The sequence below is a fragment of the Poecilia reticulata genome, chromosome 14 (assembly GCF_904066995.2).
Source record: "Poecilia reticulata chromosome 14, P_reticulata-male-v2, whole genome shotgun sequence".
NCBI classification, from domain to species: Eukaryota; Metazoa; Chordata; class Actinopteri; order Cyprinodontiformes; family Poeciliidae; genus Poecilia; species Poecilia reticulata.
In genome coordinates this window covers 18,148,155-18,173,468 of record NC_088843.1, presented here as the reverse complement: position 1 = coordinate 18,173,468, position 25,314 = coordinate 18,148,155, and the positions used below count along the sequence as shown (strand labels likewise).

Genomic DNA, 25,314 nt, shown 5'->3' with positions numbered 1-25,314 from the left:
CGGCGCACACGGTCGACCGGAGGAGAGCTCCTCATCAAAGAGCGACGCCTCGGCGTTCCAACGATGGATCCCAGTTAGCTGTGATCTTTTTCTTCCTCTCCCACATAAAAGAGCCTAAGTAGATTTAGGGTATGAAGTTACACATCACAGTTTCCTCTTCATCTTCAAACGGTTCTGCTGGGTCAGATTGCCGTAAGGAATGACTCCAAGATGTGACAACAGAAACTGATATTACAATTGTGAGCATTTACATACAATGTATCACGCTAGGGAGCGAGGAGGTCGCATTTTATTAGTGTAAATTTGATTTTTGTGTAATACTTGCTGATTGCATCCAGATCATTCTGATTAGCCGCAGTACAGAGCTATGCAGCAGCTGCAGAGAAGTTTTAACAGCCATGAATCTGAAAAGTGTGGCGGGTGGATTGCAATCGTCCCCTTGTACGCTGACACCCTGTAATCAGTGGTGGGCTAAAAGCTTAATGAGCTAAAAGCTTCCCTTAAATTAATGTTACAGGATAACTTTCATTTGGATAAAGCTCAACATCTGTTAAGAATTGTTCAAGTTGAAATATGTTTACGGTCATGCTCTTATTTTGAAGACTACTTACAGTTTCCTCTCCTCACATTTCCCCATTATTTCCAGAAACTTTTATTTCAAATAAGATGACAATGAGAAAATAAAACACGGACAGTAAAGAACAAGATCTAAACATAAATGCAATATCTAAGGGCATTACAGAACATGTAAGTTATCATGTCAACATTTAATTTGTGTTGCAGTCTTTCTATAATTTGAATTTAAGTTAGCGCTTTAGCATTAGCTTCCACTAAATACCGTGATGATGATTCTTTAGAGTAAGCAGAACTAACTTTTCAGTTTCCTGTGCCCATAACTACCTTTAATAAAATCCATTTGCTCCAAAATTCATGGTTAATACACAGGTAATGTAACCATCACTTTACATTGTTCTGGACTATCATATAAAATCCCATTAAAGCTATGGGTTATTCTAGAAAAATGTGAACATTTCAAAAGAATTTAAATACTCTTGTAAATACACAAAGTAAGAAGCGGACGAGTCGATCTTTAACGATGCGCACGAGGTCGGAAGTCTTGTTCGATCTCCAGTATCCACAATAATAAAAGAAGAAAAGGAGCAAAGTAATAGTTGGAGACAGTTTACAATGTGGAATTTTAACTGTCTTGACCATTTACTCTGAGGTGGAGGGCATCTGCTTAATGTTCACTTTTTCCATGTCTGTGGGTCATCTGGTTTTTATTGAAGCCCAATCATATGAGCTAATGGCAGCAAAGCACTATGCCAAGACTCTCCGGTCTGAGGTCACCGGCGTTGCCCCGGAGGTGAAGAAACGAGCCGAGGACCCAAAGTTCACAAAAAAAAAAAAAAAAAAGCACGTTGATTTGAAGATGGTACTCGTGCAGAAATAAGCAGGAGGTGAACGGGTTTGTTTGCACTCTCCTCATCGAAACAGATGACACACTGTGTATTTCCACATTCTTTTTTTAAGACGGCAAACGGAGACATGGCTGTCCTGCCAGCTTGTTTTTTATTTACAAATCAAAAATTTTCTCCTAAGTCGGTTTCTGTGGACAAAAAGTGCAACTTTTCTTGCATGCAAGCCAAACCAACACAGCCTCACTAAAAAGCTTAGCTTTGAAAAAAAAAATTACTTCTTCTATTTATTTTTTTGGGCTTGAAAGCATTTGCATAATTGCAACATTAGAGGACCAGATTAAACACAGAGCCTTTCCTGTGTTTGACAATGCAAACTCTTCAGAAATGTTCTTGCGATTTTTGCTAGAGTGATGATGTTAGCAGCTAAATTCAACAGCAAGGCATCATGGTTAATCTCTTAATCCACAGGATTACAGAGGACCCCTAAGGAGAAAACGGCCTCTTACTGATAATTATTGTAATTCGAAAAGGTTAAGTTTACTTTTCCCAATCATGTAAAATCTTTTCCAAACAGCGTCAACAAGAATAACTCAGTCCAAGCAGGTCCTGTTCCGCTCGCTGCCACCTCCTTTAACCACTAACTACAGTAGGCTTCCCCATGAGTCATAGCAGCACTTTATGGAGCCACAGTTGCCACTCTTTACAGCAGCAGGCTCTCTGACGTATGCATCAGACCACCGCCATGGCACTTTGCCTGTAGATCACGGTACGAAGTCACCAGAGACCTGAGAGGCGGAAGGCTGCAGCCATCTTGCCCCAGTCGACAGAAACGAAGGTGAATCCAGGGGTGGCCTGGCTGTGCCTGCAAAGAATTTACTGTAATAAATCGGAATTCTGCGTTTTCCTATGCTGGAGGCCACAGAGTCTCTCCGTCCAAGTAACTAAGATCTAATTGTTCCCGTAGATGTTGTGTAGCATCAGTTGTCGTCTAATCAGCCCCACATGCCTGTTTCACAACAGCATAGCCAAGTGGATAACTGAGAGTTGGAGAATGCAGCAACGTGGCCCTTTTCCAGACAAAAGGCTGCTGGTTTTCCTTTGGAGTCAGCCACACTAACTTGGCTCATTTGTCTCTGCAAATGGAGGAAAGGCAGGTTTGGCGCTTGTGCCCCCCCCTGTGGAAGGCCACTTCAGGCCCAGCTGCAGGCCTCAGATGTAGCGGGGGCCAAATTTTTTAACAAACAGCAGCAGCCCAATGGTAATCATTCAACAACGAAGCCGAACAGGGAGAATTTTATTTTTTTTTAATTCACATTGCTTTTGTTGGATCATTTTTGCAAATGAGGAAATTCTGCATGCGGACCAAAACACAGAACAGTAGTGAAAAGAAAAGGGCGACTTTAGCAATTGCACTCAGATTTTCTTATGTTATTTGATTGCACATGAAATATTTGGAGGTTTGGATACATTTTTATGTCTAATTTCACTATCCCATGTTAACCAGATTTAAGTCAGGCAGCTGTAGCGCTGTTAACACCTCGAAGTGCACTCCATCTAGCTTCCTTCACTTTAAAGGTGTTAAACGACATCATAGTACAACTGCGGTTAAATTATATTTGCATTCTCACCCCTCTTTGGGCTGCGTTTTTGATCTCTTATTTTTGTTAAGCAATTTTTTCTATTTTAGCTTATCCCAATTCCTTTCTTTGAACCATAATATGAGAAATAGTGGTAATAGTATTCAAAATACTTTTTGGTCCCTGGAGGTCGTCTCTATTAATATCAAGAACAGAGGCAATGTCACACTGTGTGTGAGAGAACAGTCAATGTAAAATAGACTACTACTTTAAAGGAAGATGAAATGATTTTGGAGTTTAAACAATACATATCATAACGTCAGATTGCTGCTCAGCATGTTGAGCATCTTGACTCATTGCAAACCGAGTCCAGAAAATGGTGATTTTTCTTTGATCAACTGGTTTGGAAGGAGAACAGAGGAATTAAAACCACATGCTGAGGGAAAAGGATCTCATCTTTACTCAACTCAAATCTGAGCTTCTGTGATGCAATTGATCGATTGCAAGCTTGCAGAAGTTGGCTGAGAAGCCTTTCGCAGAGATCATCAGAAGTGAGGCGGAGGAGAATCGTCTCCAGCGGCTTCTCCTTTGTTGAAAGTGACAAGCTAACCACCTCTTCGGTTTTAAAAACGCCGACTTATTATCACTAACATATGGAGCTGCACCGTTTCGGCCACAAAACGATATTACTTAGAGGCAAACCTGATAACTCGCCGTTAAGATGGATGGAGACGTGGAATGTACATCACTGAGCTTTAAAAATGAGATGAAATTTCACCCTGAGAAAGTGCCGATGTTCTCCTGAACTCTGTGCATTACTGCTGCTTCAGAAAAAAATGGAGCAGGAAACAGCACATCCAGAAAGTATTTGCCGTGTTTCATTTTTTCCACATCTTGTTACATTCCAAATTTTATTAAATTAATCTCTTTCCGGAAAATTCTACCCACAAATATCCCGTTATGATGTGGAAAATGTTATCAAAAGAAAACCAAGTAGTAACATTTACGTGTGTATTTACAGATTTTGCTTTGTACATGTTTATTCGCCTTTGGCAGAAGTCCCAGCCTCAAATCTCTCAGAATATGATGCCACTTTCAGATCTTTTCAGATATGTTCAATCAAAATCATGTCTAGACTGTCTCGGACTCTCCTCAACATTCAGAGAGGTTCTGAAGCCACGCTTTTGAAATGCATTCATCTTTCCCTCTATCCTGACTAGTATAACAGTTCCTGCTGCTGCAAAACATCCCTACAGCTTGATGCTGCCACCACCACGCTTCACTGTAGGGATGGTATTGGCCTAAGAGTTCAGTCTTTGTCTCATCAGACCAGACGATCTTGTTTCTCCTGGTCTGAGAGTCCGTCAGGTGTATTTTGGTAAACTCCAGATCAGCTGCCATGAACCTTTTATTAAGGAGTGGCTGCTCTACCACCCAGGCTTGATTGGTGGATCGCTACAGAGACAGTTGTCCTTCTGGAAGGATCTCCTCTCTCCACACTGAACCGGCTCTTGGTCTCCTCCTTGACTAAGGACCTTCTCCTCCAATCACTCAGCATAAATGGCTGACCAGCTTTAGAAAGAGTCCTGCTGCGACAATCGTGTCCTGTGTGCTGGATTCACCCCGGGTGTCAGAAAACTCTCTCCTTTCGATGTTGTTCGTTGTTCCCTGTGTGTTGACCCCGTAAGTATGTAACAACAAATGTGGAAGAAGTGAAGAGCTGTGAATACTTTCTGGACGCACAGTGTTTCTCCTATTCAATGAAACTGGCGCCATATTTATTAAAACTGTGAAAAAAAGATCACGCTCCTTCCCCTCCTCCCACTGTGATTATTGCTGTCTGAAGAAATAAACAGCTCCCGGTCAAAAACAAGCAATCAGAGCTAGTCAATCACCCTTGTGTACATGCTGCTCAATGTACTAATGGCGGAGAAACAACTTACCATTACAGGAAGTCTGTTTATCCGCCGCCATGCTAACTAGCTTGAGCGTTTGTGACAGGCTCTGCTGTTGGGAAACAGCTGCAGCGCAGCAGAGAATAAGGGAGAGGATGTGAACGGCGAATAAGAACGAGTTCTGCGTTTCCGCATTTAGCACTGAGATTACTAGGAGAAGGCATAGGAGCTCGATTTGTTTCACACATTATCTGTTGTACACCGTCACGACAGAGTGACAGTTTCAACAAATATGCAAAAAACTGTTTGTTTTATAAGTTGCGTACCGTAGCTTTAAAGTGCCACGTTTAGTTTGCATAAATAACTTTGCCTGAGCGCAAGCCTCCATTGCCTTAATCCGTCTTTCCAGATGTATCTCACAGTTATCATTCACCCCTCACATGTGCCCACCTGTGTCACAGCTGATTGTTTCCATCTGACTTTAAAAAGCCTGGAGTTAGAATCTTTCAGCAGAGGTTTCATGAACACTGGTGAGGACATCCTGCTGAGTGAATCTCATTTTTCATCTTCAGCAGACCAGATTCCTTCAAAAGCCCCACATTCCCGCTCTTCAATACGACTCGTTAAACTGTCTTATAAATTGACGCCGGGAGTGCTCTCTTGATAACCTGAAAAGACCTTCAACTCATAGATTATGTCACCAAAATATGGCGAAGGCGGCCAGCTGTGGCATTATTATTTTAGATTTGATTTGCGACGAGCCGACTGCCGTCAGGAGTATTTCTCCCAAAGTTACTTCCATGTGCCTTCTATCAGCAAGCAAATTAAAGTTTCAGCAAGACCGAGCACGCAGTCTGATGGCAACACATGGTCGACGTTCGTGAAATTGAAATCTCAGAGAGCTCAGGTCACGAGGTGTAGCTTTGATCAAAAACGGACTGGGCGTGTGTGTGTGTGTGTGTGTGTGTGTGTGTGTGTGTGTGTGTGTGTGTGTGTACTGGGGGGAGTTAGAAGGTGGGAATAAGAACTTGGATGACTGCACAGCAAATGCTCTACATGCAACAACAGGAACAGTCTGCAGAGATCCGATGAACTAAGAAGTCCTGGACTAATATCTGGACTGAGAGATCATTTTGACTGTTATTCAAAAAACATCTTGAATATTTAAAATAAGACGGATCATGTGGTTATGTATCAAGGCACTTAATGAGAAAATGACATAGATGCATTTAGGCTTGTTTCGTTTTTTTTTGTGCAAAAAAAGTTTTTTAGTTCTAAGCATATTAGGGTCAAACGTCAACGTTCACATTAGGTCTGACACAACCACATTAATCATGACGAATTGATTATTCGTCAACTAATTTAATTGTTAACTCAAAAAGGGATGCCAAACAATATATATACATAAACAATATATAGACATTGAATTTAAGATTACATTTTTTTGAATGCTTTGTCAGTGATTAAGTTCTACACACAACTCAAGTGGCTAGAAGTAGATTTAGATTCACCTGGTCCAAAAAAGTAAAAAAAAAAAAAAATCCTATTGAGCTCCTTTTGTTATCCAATTATTAACCAGTCTTCAGATTAGGACTGTGCTGATTGAGGAGAATTTGTTTTAGTTGCAGACGCATTAATTGTTACAATTGATGAAGCGCACAATAAAAAAATGTTATTGCATTTTAGGCTAAAAAAATATATATATGGTCTTATTTTAAAAAGAATTTGAATTGTTTGTTTATTGTATTTCTAATACAAAAAGATGTAATTAAACCTAAAATAGGCTTAGGTAGTTCAATGAATAATCTGCAAGTTGTGCCCTTCTTCTCCACCTGGATTAAAAAAAAAAAAGCAGGCAAAAGGAATGCAAACTGCTAAATGTCTGAGATTATAAGTGTCTTGCGTATAAAATTTAAAAAAAAAGGTGGCCAACTCACTTATATGCACTTTAATAAGCATAGCGAAGTCACAAGATCAGCGAATCACATGACAAGACCAAAACTATGAATGAGTTGATGCTACCGACCGGTGGGTTGTGTGCAGTTCATGCTTCACACAGCTCATTTCCCTGATGTCCAAAAAGATCTAACGAGACTCTGGAGTTTACAACCGTGAAAGAAGCTGAGAGGCTGCAGCCGGGCTTTGCGGTCCAGTGTGCTCCGCTTCCTGCTGCTCAGGCAGTTCACACATGGATGGGTACTCCGACATGTGGAAAACACCTTCAGCAAGTTTGCCCACAACACTGCAATTTTGACCTTTTGCAGCAAATGACACAAAAGGTCTAAGTTCTTAAGAAAAGATTATTTTGTTTTCATAAAAATAGGTTTTATAAGAGGTGAGACATTTTGATAGCGATCCAGAAAGAAAATGAATACTTATGACAAATCTAAATTGCATTTTATCTTATAATTTCCAACTTACTTCACTGAAAAAGTCAAATAGTTGATGCCAAATGTTTTGAGAACTACCAGGTCAAAGAACCTAAAATGCTCACCACACAAACAAAAATGGCCAATCCAAGACATGTGAACATCAAAGATCCTCCATGCAGATGTTTAACTTTGTTTTTTTCATTTTTCCTACAAAAGGGATGCAAAGAAAGTATTTGGACTAGAAACATTACAAACTGGCCACAGTCGCATAAAAAATGTTCAGAATGACATCAGGATCTTGTGAAAATTAGTGACAGGAACATGGAACTATGGAGATGGTGAGGTTTCACCCAACCTCAGCCAGAATTGTTGAACCTGTGGGCAACAAATGGCTCATGTAGGAATTGTACATAAATATATTTTATGCATTATGGTCATTTATCTTCTGATCAAATTGTCAATTATTAAACTTCACTCATTATTGGCAACTGTTCATTCCTTACCTGGGCGATGTTCTTGTTTAGCAAGTAGACGCCATATTCAAAATGAAAGCGCTCTCCTCTAGAATACAACGGGAATCTGTAAAACACAGAAGGACATTTAATTGGAGAGGATTATGAGATTTCACTGTTTGCGATCGATTAGATGATGATTTGATGGCTCAGTCTTTGCAATAAAACACACGATTAGATATTGACCTTTGAAACCTGAAGCTTTGCAGACTTTGAGAATAAATGCAGAGACAAACTGAAGCTGAAACTTTGTTTCTGATCTGTGCAACGAATCTTAAACCTTCATTCACTCTCTCAGAAACAATCACAAAAAAATGTATGAAAATACAGAAAAATCTCATTATTTTCATCAAGCGAAAAACTCCCATTTATTTTCATTTTAATGTATCAACCCAGAGTTTGTACTTTGCATTTCTCTTCATTTTTATTGAACTACTACAAACATAAGGAACATATGTTTCAATGAGCAGCTGTTAATCTAGTTATTCCTTCGTTTGGTGTGAGATTCAAAGCTGCTGCACGTGTTACAGACCTTAGGAAAAAAGTTACAGCTCAGACTTGCAAAAAAAAGCTTCATTTTAAAAGTGTGTGATTGTAAACATATCTATTTATCACTTTGCAAATTTGTAATTCTACAGAACACACACTGGTATAAAAAAAACTAGAAAAGAAACTTGAACATTTAGAAAAGTCAAAAAAGTTGCTAGCATATTGGAGATAAATTTCAATTCAAACTTACAGCTTTTGAAACTCAGAATATTTCCAAAAGTCAAACATTCGCTGAGCTTTTTTTTCCAACCAATTTTTGACTTTTAAAACTTTGAAATTTCCAAGTTTTTTTCTAGAAAATTTCTGAGATCAGTTTCAGAATTTGAGGGGTTTTTTTTGCCGGAATACCGTCTACAAAGTCCCTAGTACACCTTCACATGCTGAAGCATGCGCTCATGGAGTCTGCAGCGTTTGCATTCGCTGACAGATGCAGACGAGGTAAAAAGCTTAGTCTGGATCCACGGCCCCACAGATGCCCAGTCAGCACCTTGATCTACTGAAGCATCAAACAGGAGCAGTGCAGCACCATCTTTCCGCCTCCAAGCACAGACAAAGGGAACTTTTGCTTTCAGCGCGACGGGAAAGTCCCATCAGTGAAACCCAGATGTCTCGGTTGGGGCCGAGACGGAGCAGCGGATGCTGACATGAAGTGGGAAGTGCTGTGAAACCGGTGGACTCGTCCCTGCCTGTCATTAACAGCTTATATCGGCCGATCTCCCACTGAGAGAATATTCAGAAAGCTACGCCGCAGTCTTTACGTTAGAATGCAGAGCATTAAGTAGGAAGGCCAGTGTCAAAGCGTTTCAGAATCGAGTGTGAAGGCAGGAAAAAAAAAAAAAAAAAAAAGGAGCTTCCCGGAGTTTCTTTGTGGTCTCGTCCAAAAATGTCAACAAAATACACAAGCTCTTCGAAGGACAATGGTTTTATTTAGAGCCAGAATGAAGCTGCTGGCATAAAACCGCCTTACACAGCTTTGTCCTCACAGGCGACCATTAAAGTCATCTGTTGCTATTAGCAACACATGTGCTTGTTGTTAAGTACGGGTGAACTAACACGTCAGCCGACGTCTAGGTGGACCACGGCTCTTAAAAGGACATTTTCCATCACATCATTCACTACAATTTAAAGATCGTTCATTAAGACATTCAGACTGCAGGACTCTGCTACCGTACGGCGCAGAAAGAGAGGTCAAAGTTCAAACCATCGCTTCCATCCATCACAATGGGCAAGGATCATATTCCCAATTCCAACACATCTCTGTCCCACTGTTGCCAACGTATTGACTTTGTTGCTATGTTTAGCCAATTCTTTTCCCCCAAAAGAAGACTAGCGACAAATCTAGTGTCTGTTTTCTGTGAGCAGAAAGGAGACCCACTGCACTGTTTCCATATCGCAATAGAATCACAAATGTTGAAAGCTGCTGGTGATTCCACTATGAATTAAGTTGATGTAAATCTCATTTCTCATGTTAACCGATGTTTCCCTGCATTTGATTCACCGATTCATCTCCTCCACTGCGTGTGTCTCTGTTAGCTGTCTTACTGTTCAATTTAATATTATACAAAACCGATTTATGTAGCATGGGTTGAGACAACGTATTTAAGTTATTAAATTGACATTCTTGAATTATTTTGCAAAAGTTATTGGTAGAGATGCACCGCAGACATCATTTCTGTGTCTGTTACGGTATTGAAAAAATTCTAGATCAGTGACAATGTGGCCGATTCTATTCAGTTTAAGCATAAGTTTTATGCTTTGAGTGACATAATTTATTATACATTATATTATAATTCCTAATTGCATATTCTGATCCATTTCAAATAAGGTTTAGCTCTGAGGTGGAGCTCCGTCCTTAAAGGTGTTTGGTCCACTCGGGCGTTTTACTCAGCTGGTTAGTTGCCGAGGGAGATCAACAGTTTTCTCAAACATGCATGAAAGAATCACGGCGACATTTCAGGTATGTTTTAGACGAGGGAACAACATTATAATATGATGCAAATCTCCAATCACACAACGCTCATGGTTGTGTGATTACATACTTACATCATGGTTTTTGTATTCATAGTTATAGAAAGTTATATTGACTTATGCGCGCTTCAACTATGTGGAATGGTTCTGCAGGATAAGAGCATCTGACTTACTTCCTCTCTTCTTGAAGGGCTGGGACTCGGGGTTTTTTTTCTTTTCGCAATTCCTTAAAAGTCGATCATAACTGGGTAACTGCATATTAAATCAAAACACAAATCCTCCATAGTGGACTCAGTCGACTGCCATCACATTAGTAGCAGTGGAACAGGGGGTTAAGCTGCGCCTATAGCAGATTACTGCAAGGTCTTGACGTTCTTAAACCACAAATCTTCCATTAATTCCACATTTGAGCATTTATAACATCAGCATACCTCAAATGCCATTCTTTTATTTGGCTTAACTAAACGTCCTGTGTGTTTTATTATCTCAACGCCTGTCTTGAGATCTTAGAATCGTGCAGCGGTGATGGCTGTGAACACCTCATCACTCACGCCGCGGCTCTGGGAAGTTTAAAAGGTAAACCCCGAACAGATGGGGATCACTGCAGCGGTGGATTGAACCCCAACAGGAAGTTGCTGTAAAAAGTCTGGCTGAGTATATATTAAAAAAAAAGGACGACATAGCCGGGAGGCCGCACAACCATTTTAGATGTTCATCCTCCGTATCCCTGACGTTTGAGGGAAAGCGACACGCCAGAGGTCAAGTCTGAGCAGTCGGAAAGAACCACCGGAGAGGGGAAGAAAAACAGATCTTCCCTTTGCTCCCGCTGGCACAGCCGCTGCGATTTCCCCGCGAATAGATAGGATGTGATTGCTGATGAACATGCTGCATATGAAAAGGAAAAACAGAGGCGCTTCCAAAGTCCACACACGTAAAGTCATGAACGCGCAGGTTCAGTCGCAGCGCAGTGATTAATGAGCGCTGTCCGCCACGTCTTGAAATCACTCTGGAGAGACTCCGGTTCACCAAACACTAGGAATTCCTCCCGGGACGTCCAGTAAAGTCAAATATATTGTTACACGGGCAAAACCAGGATGGTGGAGGAGTGGAGGGCAGGAAGGGGCGGGGGGGTCTGGACATAAGGAAGGTGAGGAGCAACTACAGGAGGAAACCATTCATGTTGTTCAAGCATCCAGCTAGGACTGAAATGAACGATTATCATAGTAATTGAGTATTTTATCGATTATTCTGATGGATCAATGGAAAACTGCACATTCCACAGATTTTTTATTGAACTCCTTAAGCCTTATTTATTCAATATTAGAAATGCATTAAATACATTAAAAGATGCAAATAAATGGATAATATTCCAATCTTCACTGCAAAATGCACATATTTTTGTACAGTTCTGGTTTAATCACTGCTCTGGTAGTGTTTTGACTCTGTATGCTTCAGTTCATGATTATTCAACAACTACATTAGTTGATTGTTTCAATAACTGATTAATCTGGATTAATCGTTTCAGTCCGACATCCAACCTGATTTTATTGTATTTTTTTTGTGTGTGTGTCGAGTTTAATGTGAAAATGCGATCTGAAACAACCGACAGCATCCGTTGTGTTTGAAATTCTTCTCACGTTCTCTTTTGTGGATATCTCGTTCAGTACCAATACCATCCTCTTCCCTGGCCAAGCCTTTGTTAGAATGTGGTTTCGCAGAATGTGGTTTCTGTATGATTGAGATAAAATAGGAAAGAAACGTCCTGCCGAAAGCAGCGTGCATCGCTCCAAGATCTCTGAAATCTGAATTGATTAAGCACGTGGCTTTCATTTGGTTTCAATAGAATGTGGAATACTGATTCGTCCGACCACAGTCCACACGTTTCCACTGTGTGACAGTCCTCAAACTCAGAGGAGTCCGTGCCAACTCCGGCGGAAAAAAAAAGAAAAAAGACTGACACAGAGCTTCATATTTGCATAGTAAAGTTTGAAGTGGCATCTGTGACTCTGCTCTATTGAATGCATTGCCCATGAGATTCTATCAGCTTCTGATTAATGACAGATCGTGCTGTGGAGTCCTCAGAGATGAACATCGCATGTGTCCATCTCATCTGAATGTTTTCTGAAATATTTCTGCACAAACCAGAGGCAATCTGCCCATCTTTGGTGCTGAAATCTCAAGAATTTTGCAGACATTCAGACCACCAGCTCCAATATTCTTTGCTTATATGGTTTTCTATAATGTGCCAAGTTGCTTGTTGGACAGGCAAAAACACATTTATATGAAAATGAAAGAGTTCATTTAAAACCTGCTCTACTTATATGCTTCAACGCACTTCAGAGTGGCATTATGTGGCAATAAAACTTAAACCGCCATGAAAACACCCCGGCTGGTGGCGTCTTGATCTGATTTTACCTTCATAGACGCCACTGTTGAAATGTGTGTTGACCTGTGACCCCAGATGAAGGCAGAACCCCAGCAAAAGAAGGACTTGATCTAAATACGGCTGCACTAAATCCAGTTTTCTGGATGATTGTCAATCTTTTAAAAATGCCTGACTTGTCGATTCAGATTTTGTCCGATTCTGAGGTTTTTCGCTGGGAAGTTGCTAATTTTACGAAAAAGTCACTAAGTTTACATCAGTAGGGTAACAGCTGTTACCTGCATATGTGCAAATGTGACCTGGTGGTGGGCAGGTGTTTCAGTCAGTCCTCGTTCACAGTAGAGAACAAAGGGACGGTGGTTGATTTAAGCAACAAGATCGGTTTCTCCTGAAAGGATCGGCCGATTGCAGATCTCAAAGAATTAAGGAAATCGTTTTCGATTCATTAGTGCGCCCTTATAAACGGTCCAATAAAGAGGAAACTGACTCACAAAAAAAACCAAAAAAAACAAATGGTTCTATGACATAAAAAAAAAATGTTCAGAACCATGTTGCAGTTTTATCAGAAATGTTTGGAGATTTACCATTTTGCTATATGGGTACTCTTCCAGCATGGTGGCCAAAACCTAAATGAAATACGATGCCACACACTATTGCTTCATATTTATACCCAGGAAAAAAAGAAAAGACTTTGATTTCTAATGAAAAGTTCCTAAAAACTCTTATAGCTAAACTGAAACTCTTTAAAAGTGTTAGTCTACCTAATGTAAATTACAGAGATTGTTAAAATTTGTGAATTTACCCCAAAATATTTCTTAATATAGATGAACTATTGTATTCAATTTAAAGACTAGATAAAAAAAATTCCCAGTAACAACATGCAAGAGAATATTGCGATGAAAGAGGAATTTATTGCAAGTTTTTTTTGTCTGTTTTTTTACTTCTGTACCAGGAATGACAATGAATGTGAATCTTTTTATGATTTTGCTGACTTTTCCAAATTTTCCTCTGATTTGGCGTCGTAAAGGGGAAAAGAAGATGATTTATCTTTTTTATCAAAACCTCTGGCTGTAGGAGAGGACAGCTCCGGCCGTTGTGTCTGCTACGACAGTAAAGAGTTTTAGTAGTTTACGTCTGGGAGAGATATAAAAGCAGAGGAAGAGGAGATGAAGACCTTTTACAATCACTTAGCCAGGAGCATAAAGCCAAACAGTCCTCCATTCTGGACCGGATGAAATAAATTACATTCCTAGAGGACAGGATAAAATCACCACCATGTTTGTCCATCTGCATGGAAACCCCTGAATAAGCAGACGAAGCAGAGAGTCGCCCACAGATCTGGAGGAGACGCTGGTCACGTCTGCCCCGTTTCCGAATAAGCTGACCGAATTGGTGTGACCTTATCGTTTTCTTTCTTGCATTTCCTGCTCAGCCTGCGTGGCATTTTGTTTCATTTTGTTGCGAATTTAAAAATCCCGTCCGATCTTTTCCGATCCAGTCAGCCCCTTCACACATCTACGCTGCGCCCCGCTCTGAGGAGCGACGCATCGGCCGCTCAAACACCGCAAACCGAATATGACAGGCGCCCATAATCAACACCCCCGCTCACTTAACCGTCCACTCAAAGACTGATTAGCGAAACCTGAAATCTGTTTCCATTTAGCCAATATTCAACGCGGCATGAAGCAGACGGGAGGAAGGGTGAAAAGAAAAAAAAAGGAAGAAATGACAGTGATTTGAGAAGAGAAAAATATCCTTGTTTCCCGTCAGAACAACCACCACAGGACAGGCAAACGTGCGAGACCCAAATGTGTAATTAATAAGAAGTGTGCAGCCCTGACAGTAAAAAAAAAAAAAAAGACAAAAGCAGCACCTTGTAGGAAAGTCCCCTGACTTTATGGGCGAAAAATACAGTAAAAAAAATAATAAACACTCCTGGTCTGCCAACTTTTTTTTTTTAACTGCCGGCTCTAGACACCAGTTATCCACGCATGCAGCCTCGTTAAAAGCAGGGAGCAACCAATAAACAAGCGACTTCAATGATGAGACGAAGCCAAAGGACATACCCCGCTCCGTCTTCCTGTCCGTGTTCTTTTTAAACCTCCCCCCCTCCTTACCATGGGTCTGTTATTTCTGCTGAGGGATATTTTAATAGCCGGCTGAGTTATACGTCTTTCATCTCGGGTTAATCGAGCATCACCGTCTCCTCCGCGGCCACGGACTCCACCTCAGGGGCCTTCTGGCAGGTGTCAGCAGCACATGATGTCTTTTAAAGCCTCCAGTTAACTGAACATATTTGCAGGCGATTTGTGCAAAGAGAGAAAGGGGGAGAAAAAAAGAGGCTATGATGACGTAAAGACTTAAAACAGGGGTGTGTGAACTTTTTGTCAAAATCGGCGAGTCAAAAGAACTCGGGGGGCCAAGGAAATAAAAAAAAACTGAAATCAAGGAAATAAAGTAATCAGAATTTTTCTCTTCTTTTATTTTGTAGTATGGGATGCCATTCATTGTAGATCCAAAAAGGATTTTGTACGTTTGCTGTATGAAAGGCGTCTAGTTTGTAAATTATTTTAGGGGGGCTCGATTGAACCAGTTTATTCTCAGTTATAAGAGGAAGATTTCTTTCAAAAACACTTGCTATATTTAGTCATATAAGGAAAAGATGATTTAGGTGCAGCAAAGTCAGCTTTTCAGTTAAAGTTTCTGGACAGAAGTGGTTCTACTTTTTTATAAAAGCTTGGTTATGTAAGAAAGACCGTTTCGTGCTTAATATTTTCCATTGTAAGAAGATTATGTCAGTTATAATTTTATCCTGATTACAAATAAAAAGTTTCTATCTCCATCAACCCCCTGTGACGGACAGGGTGTGTTTTTGTTGTTTTTGTTTTATCATGAATTGCATTTGAGGACCACACAAAATCAGCCAAAGGGCCACAAGTGACACCATGGACCGCACCTTGGACACGCATGGTTCAACATAAAGCTTTATAAATGCATTAAGCTTTGTAAACAATTTTTTTAAAGGTTTTGTTGGCTCTAGTGGCTTTTATTTGAAAGTAGTTTGACAGGAAAGAGGGTTATGAGAGAGGGGGAAGACATGCGGCAAATGTCACCAGGCCGGGAATTGAACCTGCGATCACCGGCATGAGGACTAAGGCCTCAATACATGGGTTGTGCTTTTCCCCTGCGCCACCACAAACAAAGATTTTTAAAAGCTAAAAAAGCATGTCTGATGAAGCATTTTCTAATGTTGTATTGGACTCTTGGTTCCCCTCGGGGTTTATTCTATTGAGTGGAGGAGTTTAAAGAAGGACGCAGTGGTGTGGGTGGTCGACCTCTGTTAAACTGCGCTTCACCAGGATACGTGGGAACGCTTCCAATGATTGACTGACCTGCTCTATTGTATACAAAGTCGCCACATGTGTTGGCGTGCTTGTTTAGACGTTTTAATTAATAGTCCATGTGTGCAAAAAACACACAAAAAGAAGCAAAGGAAGCACATCTTATCTTTTATAGTGGCGAGTTGAATTTTTTTTTTTGGGGGGGGAGGGATTTGTTTTGGGAACATTAATACTTTTAGTTTGATTTAAGAAGAACAAAAAGTTCTAACCTCAAATAGATGCAGTTCAAACATAACTAAGTTTCCTGTACCTTTCAGTATCTTGATGCACCTGTTTTAATGACCAGTGATGATCATTCTGTCATCACTGGTCTGTTCCCGAGTTGTACAGTAGGCGCTCGCTCACGTCGTTCTGCTTTTTCATCTCGGCTCCTAAGATTATCCAGAGACCCCAGCTCCTTAACCAGCAGCCATTTTCTCTTTGCAGTCGTTTTGCTCCTTTACTTGGACGTAAATGTGAGAATGGAAGTTCATTCTGAGTCCCGCCTTCACAAGTATAAACCAGGATTTCAGTCAATATTGATCAAATTGTTGAAAATCACCCATCAGAATGTTATGTCACTTTAAATGAAATTATTGTAACATCAATCTGGGTAGAATATAAATGTCTTATGAAGCTGGTATTAACAGGACTGTAGGTAGTTTTGCAAGTATTCACTCCCAAAACAGAGCAAAATACATTTAGGAAGAAAATGTTGAACAGGATGTGTGGCTAGACCCCATGACGTCATTGATCAAGTCGAATTCAATGACGAAACTGAATACAACAGGCCTGTTTTTGTGCTAGTTATGCTCCTTGATTCATTACAAAGCTATTGCTGAGCTGCATGTTCACCAGATGACCTCCGAGTCTGACCAGTACGTCTGGCTGCTCCACTTTTTTCTTTTAGTTTCTTTTCGGAAAGGGGAATTTGTCGATTTACATCTAAACGGCTTTGATTAAATGAAAAAGCTTCTTTTTTTTAGTTCAGCCTGGTCTCTTGATAACTATCACTAAATGGATCTTGCATTACATTTACAAAATTCATTTCAAGTATTTAATGTACATTAAATACTTACATTAATATTATCTGACCCAATCACAAGGTTTTTAAAAATAGACTGAAAAGATGGACCAATAAGCATAGGAAAAAAATTATTGGTATGGTCATCAATAAAGTCAGCCAGCAGCTGCTGTGCATTTGTGACCAAACTAATGGAGGCCTTTTAAGATGCATATTATATATATTTTTTAAATCTACAAAACTGGCATGGCCCTCGTTAAAGGTCGATTTAAAAAGTGTGATTTATTCTCTTGCAGGGAAACATTTCTGCACAAAATGGAGTAACTGCATCTCCTAATTATTTATTTGACTTGTATGTTGCGTTCAGGCTCAGATGACCTATTGACACACACTTAATGTTATAATCTCTAACATGTTGACTTTAATCAGGGTTTATTACAAGCAATCACATGCAACACAAACTGCTTTTACAGACCTTACTAATGAGATGTGGCCAAGAATATAAATAACTATCTGAAACATTTAACCATCTATTTTTCTCCACTTAAAGATCATGAAATCCTACAGCATTAGACAGGCAACTGATTTTACTCCACAGAATCTTCCAGAAAGCTTTTGAGCACAGATGCTTCTTGTTATCTTTCTAATGAGGAATCGCCAAAGCTCGCTCGACTGGCCTAGACAACGGCGGGACTTCCGAGATGAAGGGCTGCTTATATAACAACCCTGTCAACCTTAGCAAAGACGCCCTCACTTTTCCTGAGCTATTATAAATATACCTCTGCCGCCATTGTCCTGGAGCGATTTGGCGGAAAACCTCAAAAAAGACGAGTAAACAGTCTGACCAGTCCCGGACAGCCTTTGTAGTTGACGCGCGGCGCTAAATCATAGACCGTTTTCAAATTTGATTTAAATCAACTGGCTCCGGAGCTGATTGCCTCGTTTATCTCTCCTGTGGAGAATAAAGCAGCTGTGCGACTGCGCCACTGCTGAACACGTGCGCATCGCCGTGAAATAACAAATGATGGGATCTGGTTCTATGTGCCTCTAAAGAACGCAGCAGCTTTTTACAGTGTGTACTGGACACGACTGAACATATGGCTGGTTCATTTTCAGACGGTGCTACACACAACTCGGAAGATCATCTGAAGCTAAACATTTATGCAATTACACTAAATTATAACTGGGTGTTGAAAGAGCGGGAGGGGAAATGTTTCTCATTGATGAAAAAATATGTACTTCCGCTGATCCACATGATACAACACCGGTCTCATCTGCAGATAAAACTAAACAAACCTGCGTAGATTTCTACCACATGTAAAAAATGTTTATAATACACAGCATATGTGCGTAATTTGTTTCAACTAATTAGGCTAAATGGAAGAGCCAGCTACTCTCTATTTTTATATAGTGTCTTTTTATGCCGTCATTTGGGCTACAAGGAAGTGGAAGTGCTGTAGATCACTGACAATCAATCACCTGTTGGCAGCAGCAATGGGAATCTTGTTTTTTGATGTCTGAAACTAACACACTCCCAACCATTTTATTGGTGTAAACTGATTGGACATTGTGTGCACGTCTAATATGCACATGAATCTGAATGTAACAGTTTTGATCTCCACTGTCAAAACAGATTTGAGAGGAGCAGTAAGGATTTTGCCGTGGCTGTAAAACAAGTGACTGGATATTCACAATCCATCTGGTGCTGAAGATTGACTGTCTTGTCCATGTGTGTTGTGTAGACGTGAAGAAGAAATACAACCAAGTTTCTGGAGCCAACACTTAGGGCGATGTTGATGCCCAACACAGAACGCAGCACCTGAAATAGATACACCGAGCCAATCGTTGGCGCTGAAAGACAGAACTGCGCCAGGTGAGATTGAGGAGCATGCAGGATAAAGAGAGAGAGAGAGTTGGATCTATGATGCCAACAAGAGGCAGTTTGTTTTTAAATGTATCCTCTCTGGTACCCGACTTCAAAAATTATAATTTCCGGTCTCTCAGGAAGCCAAATCAGTACGGATGCACAGCCTAAAAAAACCTTTGTGAATACACCTAAAATCGTTTCTGTGGTCTGGGCCTACATTGTTGGGGATGCTTTTAAGAACTAGTCTTTGCATCCACAAAGCAAAAGCTGTGTCTTCCATCTTGGCAAAAAAGTCAAGCTTGTTCCCACTGCAAGCTGGACTCCATCAACACTGCTCCTTGTCCTTGATCCTGTTTGTTGTATTTACAGGTGTGAAGTCATAAAGAGGTGCGCATCTCCCTGCGGCTCTCAACCAGTAAAAGATTGACTGCTCCTTCCAGGTCACGTTCATTCAGTTTAGGGATCTTGGCGTCTTGATCACAAATGAGGGCAGGATGAAGCTGAGCCAAAAAGTGAAACTTTTGATTTGCCCGTTGGTCGGTGCTTCATCTCTCATCATGAGCTTCCACCGTAGGGTGGCTTAATTCATGTTTGAGGTGAGATGAGGAGCTTCGTTTGAAGTGGAGCAGCTGATTCGCTGCATCGGAAAGAATCAGTTGGGTTGCCTTGGCCAGAACCAGAACTCACTGGACAGACTATGCATCCCTTTTGGCCTTGGAGTACCCTGGGATTCCCAGACGAGTTCCAGAGTGACTCTGGGAAGAGGTATGTCTGGGATATCCTGCATGAGCGAACGACAATGGACAGGTAGATGTCTGGATGGTTATAAACTCCAGTCACAAACACTGTTGAGCAATGAAAGGCATGGTTGACCATGGTGGGTATGATTGTCACTCCTATCTTGTCTGTTTAATGGTAACTGACATAAAAATAGTCAAGCCCCAGAATAATATTGTTCCCGTTGAAATGAAGTTCCTCTAATTTCAAACTGGCCTCGATCCTTTGCGCTTACACAGACCCTCAGCACATCCTTGGGCAGTTTTTTTGTGTTTGAACCGAGTGGGACTGCCTAAATACCTCTCACATTCATTGTCCTTTTGCCAGTGATATGGTCTTTATAAGCCATCTTTTCTCCCAATACGTTTGAACAACAATAGGAGGCAGCTCTTGATTTTTAATAGCTGGCTTCTGGTCTCAGTCAAACCCTCGGACATCTGGATCGCATCTCTCCATTTCTCCCCCATGCAATCAGAAACATTGGAACCGAGCTCGCTCCCCGCGCGAGCAAATGTGGGCGCAACATGTCCGCTGATTGCAGAGAACATTTCAGACTGGTCCAGCATCGTTTCTGAGATTGTCAAAGAGTACAAATAAAAAAAATTCCCTTACCTACCAATATGTCTACCCCTCTTCCACACCTTTCTCTAAAAACTCTTACAGGGCCAGTTTGAAATTCTGCCCCGTTTTTTACCGAACAACACAGTTCACATCAACACAGGACTTGACAGGTTTTCCTGTTCCAAAATCTGCTTCTATTTGACAGAAGGCAACCATTATTGCCAACCCACAGAGGGGAACGGATAGTGATATTAACCAAACTCAAAAGGGTGGACTATCTTCACATACTTTTTTACCACAATGAAGCTGTGGTGCTTGTAGCAACCGGATTAACGCTGACATATAGCGACAGCCTGTTGTTCTCACAACAAAACCTGAATAACTCAGTTCCAGTCTCAAGGGTTCTTCAGTAACGACCTGACTAAGGTTTGTGAAATCATCCGAAAACGACATAAAGGTTTATGAGAGCAGAGGAAGGCAAGATGAAACAATTAGCTTCAAAAGGAATTTTCACCAACTGATGCAACTAAATGTGTGCATCAATGCAAATCGTCTGCTTGAGGCTTTAAAGAGCTGATCATAAACCACCTCACTCATCACCTCTAGTTACCTTTGTCCCCACACTTTGATTACCCATTTTTGCACACCTTCAGAGGAAACTAGTTGCGTTCCATCTCCACACACATCATTGCTGCCCACATGGCTCCAGGGGTCATAAACATGCAGAAAGAGGGGAGAAAGTCAACCCAAATGTTTGGCCCTACTCAGGAACACCTAAGAGCAACGGTTACCAGTCACGTCTTTTCAACGAGTTAATGGCTCTCTTTTTTTTTTTTTGTTGCCTGACGTCGATGTAAATATCCTGCTTGGTAGGGCTGGAAATGTGTTAAGTGACTCCCAGTGAGCCTCTCCAGCTGTTGTCAGACATAATCACACACACGCAGAAAAAGAGAGGTCAATATTCAACACAAGCGCTTTAAATGTTTTTCCTTCACACGCTCTACTCCCAGCGGTTTATCTTCATATAAAAGCCACTGGTGGATGTGAAAGTGTCTATGCTTATTTACATGCCAGTTCTACAAGTGCGTCTTTGCTGATGAAAGAAATAAACACTTTGAGCGCGAAAAGAGCAAAAATTGTTAAACGCTGGTGTTTATAAAAAAGATTCTCGTGTATTACTTTGTTTTTACTACACAGAGTTTTGAGTTTTTGTCTTCCCCGTCTTCTTAATTTATTTCACAACACATAATCTCAAGGCAGAGCCAATTCTATAAAATCATAAAGTCAAATTCAGAATCCCAAAACGTCAATTAGATATACACAAAATTTCATCAAACGTTGTCCAAGGAAGTCCAGTAGCAATGAGTTCTTTTGAATAAAGCTGGCTTGTATTTTTTATGGGGATAAAAAAGGCTTGGGCAGGTGAATCGATTATCTGCGTTCACAAAGAAAAATAATCTTAGATATGAGACACTTCAGTCCAGAAATAAGTAAACAGCATTGATGGCTCAGATTGATCAGATTGGAGGCAAAGTTGAGAGAAAAGGCCAATACGCTTTGAAAGAATGCAGAGGAGGGATATTAAACATCTTTGGCAAAGGATGCTGAGTGTGGAGCTGCCAGAGAAGAAGAAAAAAAAGGAAAAGCATGAAGGTTAATGGGTGAGGGTAGATTTGAAGAGGGATGGTGTGACAGAAGATGCAACAGATGGGAGGAGACGAAGGAAAACAATCTGGTATGTTGAGCAAGCAGCTAAAAAGATGATGAAGATGATGATCAGCAAAGCAATGTATAAAAATATAGGGGGGAAAGTACAGACTAGTGGAAGCATGTCTCTATGAAAAAAAAAAAAAAAAGATTACATCAAGTGTTTCTCATCTATTAAAAGTCTTTTTCTACTGAACTCTTGAATGTGAGGAATGTCAAATCCACAGTACAGAAAGTCCATCCGAAGCATGCAATTATTTTCACGGTGCTCAGTTGTTTCTTGATGCATGGTTACAAGACCAAAACACACACAAATATTAATCATTTTGACCTCTCTGCCATTACGGAGCGTCTCTGCAAATCACCCCAGACACCAAGCGCCCAGACAAAAGCACCGGCTGATGTTAAGACCATCAAACTGAATAGTTTTCCTCAATTACGTGCCAGCCTTGAAACAATAAAAAGATAGAAAGTTACATAGCATGGAAGTGAAGTGTTTACGTCCCCAAGGCATGATGCGAAGACCGTCAAATTGATTTACGCGTTCTGATCTCTGAACACCTGAAAAGACTGCAAATACTGGGAGGCTCAATTTGCTACCAAGGCAACACAAAAACAAATCAAGATGAGAAGAGTTTATCTCTGTGTGTCTGAGCAATCAAAATTACAAAGGAGAGAAGATTACTTTTATCATTTCAGATGATACTTGCTGTATATGTCCTGGAGTCCTAGTTATTCAAACCTTAAATAGTAGGGTTTGAATCGTTTGCAGAGATTTTGGTTTAGAGAAAATTCCCCCGGCACCCTTTAAGAGCCTGCAGTCTAATAAACATGTACTTTATTTGGATGGCAGTTGCACGGTGGCGCAGTTAGCAGCACTGTTGCCTTCAGGCAATGAAAGTCCAAGATGTGGCATGAAAGATGTTCTTACATAGTAACATTAGATTGTGTACAATGCTGTGCAAAAAGTGTAAGATTCAATGTCTCAAGTACATTTTACTATCAGACCCGAGAGAGTACAAAAAGGTTTTAGTTAAGGAAAAAATGTTTATGCCAGTCTAGCCCTACATAAAAAAACCCCCAGTTATTTCTTCTATACTCATTCAAGAGGTCACAAAAAACCAAAACATCTAATGCATTGCAGCTCTTTCACTTCGGTTAAGCTCAATGGTCCTGATCCAGCAATAAGAAATAAGACAAAGGCAAAGAAACATGAAGGGTCACCTCGCACAAAACAAATCTATCAATAATTCCCAAGATTTGGGGGAAATATTCTTACCAAGTATCTTTGGTCTGGTTTCCAGTGCAAATATCTTAGTACACTTGGAATAAGGCAGCTTACAAGTAATGCAATATTTCTTAGTATTGATGAAAAAGTACTAGCTGCACTGGGAGACCATTTCACATATAAAAAGATGTTTTTTCCATTTTATAAGTGAACTAGAGCTTTTCATCAAAATTAAGGAATTGGTGACTAAAAACAAGTTTCTAAAGTTTGCTGGAAGTTACTTGTAAGTTACTTTTGTCTTATTTCAAGTGTGGCAAAAATTTTTGCACTAGAAACCAGACCAAAAAAAAGCTTTTTAAGATTTGGTGTATTTGCGGTGCGAGAAGGCGTGTGCCGTTGCATCTTGTATAACGGGAACACACTGTTGCATAATAGAGTTTGGATTGGGCCTAAAAAAATCCAGCCTGACCCAAGCCTGATGGCGTTGCGTCCAAGCTCGATCCAAAATACTTTAATTATACACCCGAGCCTGATCTAAATCTAACATATTTTACCGCTTTCATTTTTGGATCATAATTTGAGTAAGGAGTGTAACTTCTGTTTTTGTTTAACATCTTCCAGGTCCATTTTCTCACTTGTCATAATCGTAGGGTGAGTCGAGTGCAAATCCTCTGGGATGTGTGACTGATGGGAGCGGAGCGGGGCAGATTTACCCTTTAGGTTGTGCAGCGTGCTGCACTAATGAACTTCTGTACCTTACTTTATTTCCTCAACAAGTCAAACTACTCTTCAATTTAGACTATAACGCATAGCTTAATGCAACTTTATATCATGAATTCTGGTTTGATTTTCTCTTTCCTGAAGGTTTAAGTGAATGCAGCACAGATGCCCAAGCCCAACCCGACCATCAAGCAAATCATTTTGTCTGACCCAGCCCGAATTTTGAGTTGGGCTTGGCCTATAAATCTAACTCAGTGGTCTCCAAAGTCGGTCCTTGAGGGCCGGCATTCTGCATGTTTTAGTTCTCTCCCTGGTTTAGCACACCTGGATCAAATAATGGCTCGTTAGAGGCCTAAGAAGAACATTGACATGCTGAAAAGGTTGTTACTTTCAGCAGGGAGAGAACTAAAACATGCAGGATGCTGGCCCTCGAAGACAGACTTTGGGCACCCCGATCTAAACTATTTTCATAAAAAGAGCATCATACATCATTGCTTTAATACATGGGTGTTGTAATGTGATGCTTTTAATGCTTAGGGATCTGATGCTCAAGCTCCAGTTGATTTAGCAGCAGGACAATAACCTAAACCACACCAGCAAGTCCATCACCAAATGGCTCACATACAACAAAAGAAACGGTTTAGAGGCACCTAGTCTAAGTCCAGATCTAAATTCGATTAGCATGCCGTTGTAAGACTCTAAGTGGGTTGTTTGTGTTTGAAAACCCTTCAATGTGGTGGATTCTAAATAATTCTGCAAAGAAGAGCAGGCAAAATTTAGCCACATGGATATAACAGAGCGAATTTAGACTTTAGGAGCAATTACTTTTAAGGTGACTCAGGCTATTTTTCTCTCCATGAATGAAATTATGAGCTGAAAACCATTTTTAAATGCTCACTAATTGGGCCACCTTTCTCTATCTGATATTAAAATCTATTCAATGATCTGAAAACTATAAGAGCAACGGAGGGGCAAATACTTTTCAGGAACACTGTTGTTCTAATTCTTTTAGTCTAGTCTGAAGGAACAGAATCGATTCGATCACAAAAATCTATCAGCACTGAATCACGTGTGGGAAAATTAAACCATCGATGTCGTGAACTCAGCTGATTGGTTGGGGACACACTGTGCCGAAGTTACATTTTTTACCGCACATGCCCATATTTGACACCTGTCTCAATTTTTCACCCCTGCTAACATCCAGTCTGGCCTTCCAAGTCGATCTAAGCATAAAATAGTTGTTTTTTTTCTTCTTCATGTTTAAGGGCTCAGAAAAAAAATCTCCAAGTCAAACACACAATCATGTCTGCAACTGCTTTCACACTAAACAAATGTGGATTAAAGTAAATACACATTTCCAGCTGAACTGCGTT

The 25,314-nt window shown here is 40.5% G+C and overlaps 1 protein-coding gene across 1 annotated transcript in view; it reads right to left on the bottom strand.

Moving 5' to 3' along the window:
* The window catches only part of uvrag (UV radiation resistance associated gene), a 109,147-nt gene that overhangs the window by 35,599 nt on the left and 48,234 nt on the right, over positions 1 to 25,314 (bottom strand). The window contains exon 13 of the mRNA XM_008428245.2: positions 7,769 to 7,844. Within this exon, the coding sequence (XP_008426467.2) occupies positions 7,769 to 7,844 (76 nt within the window). The remainder of the gene's footprint in view (positions 1 to 7,768; positions 7,845 to 25,314) is intronic.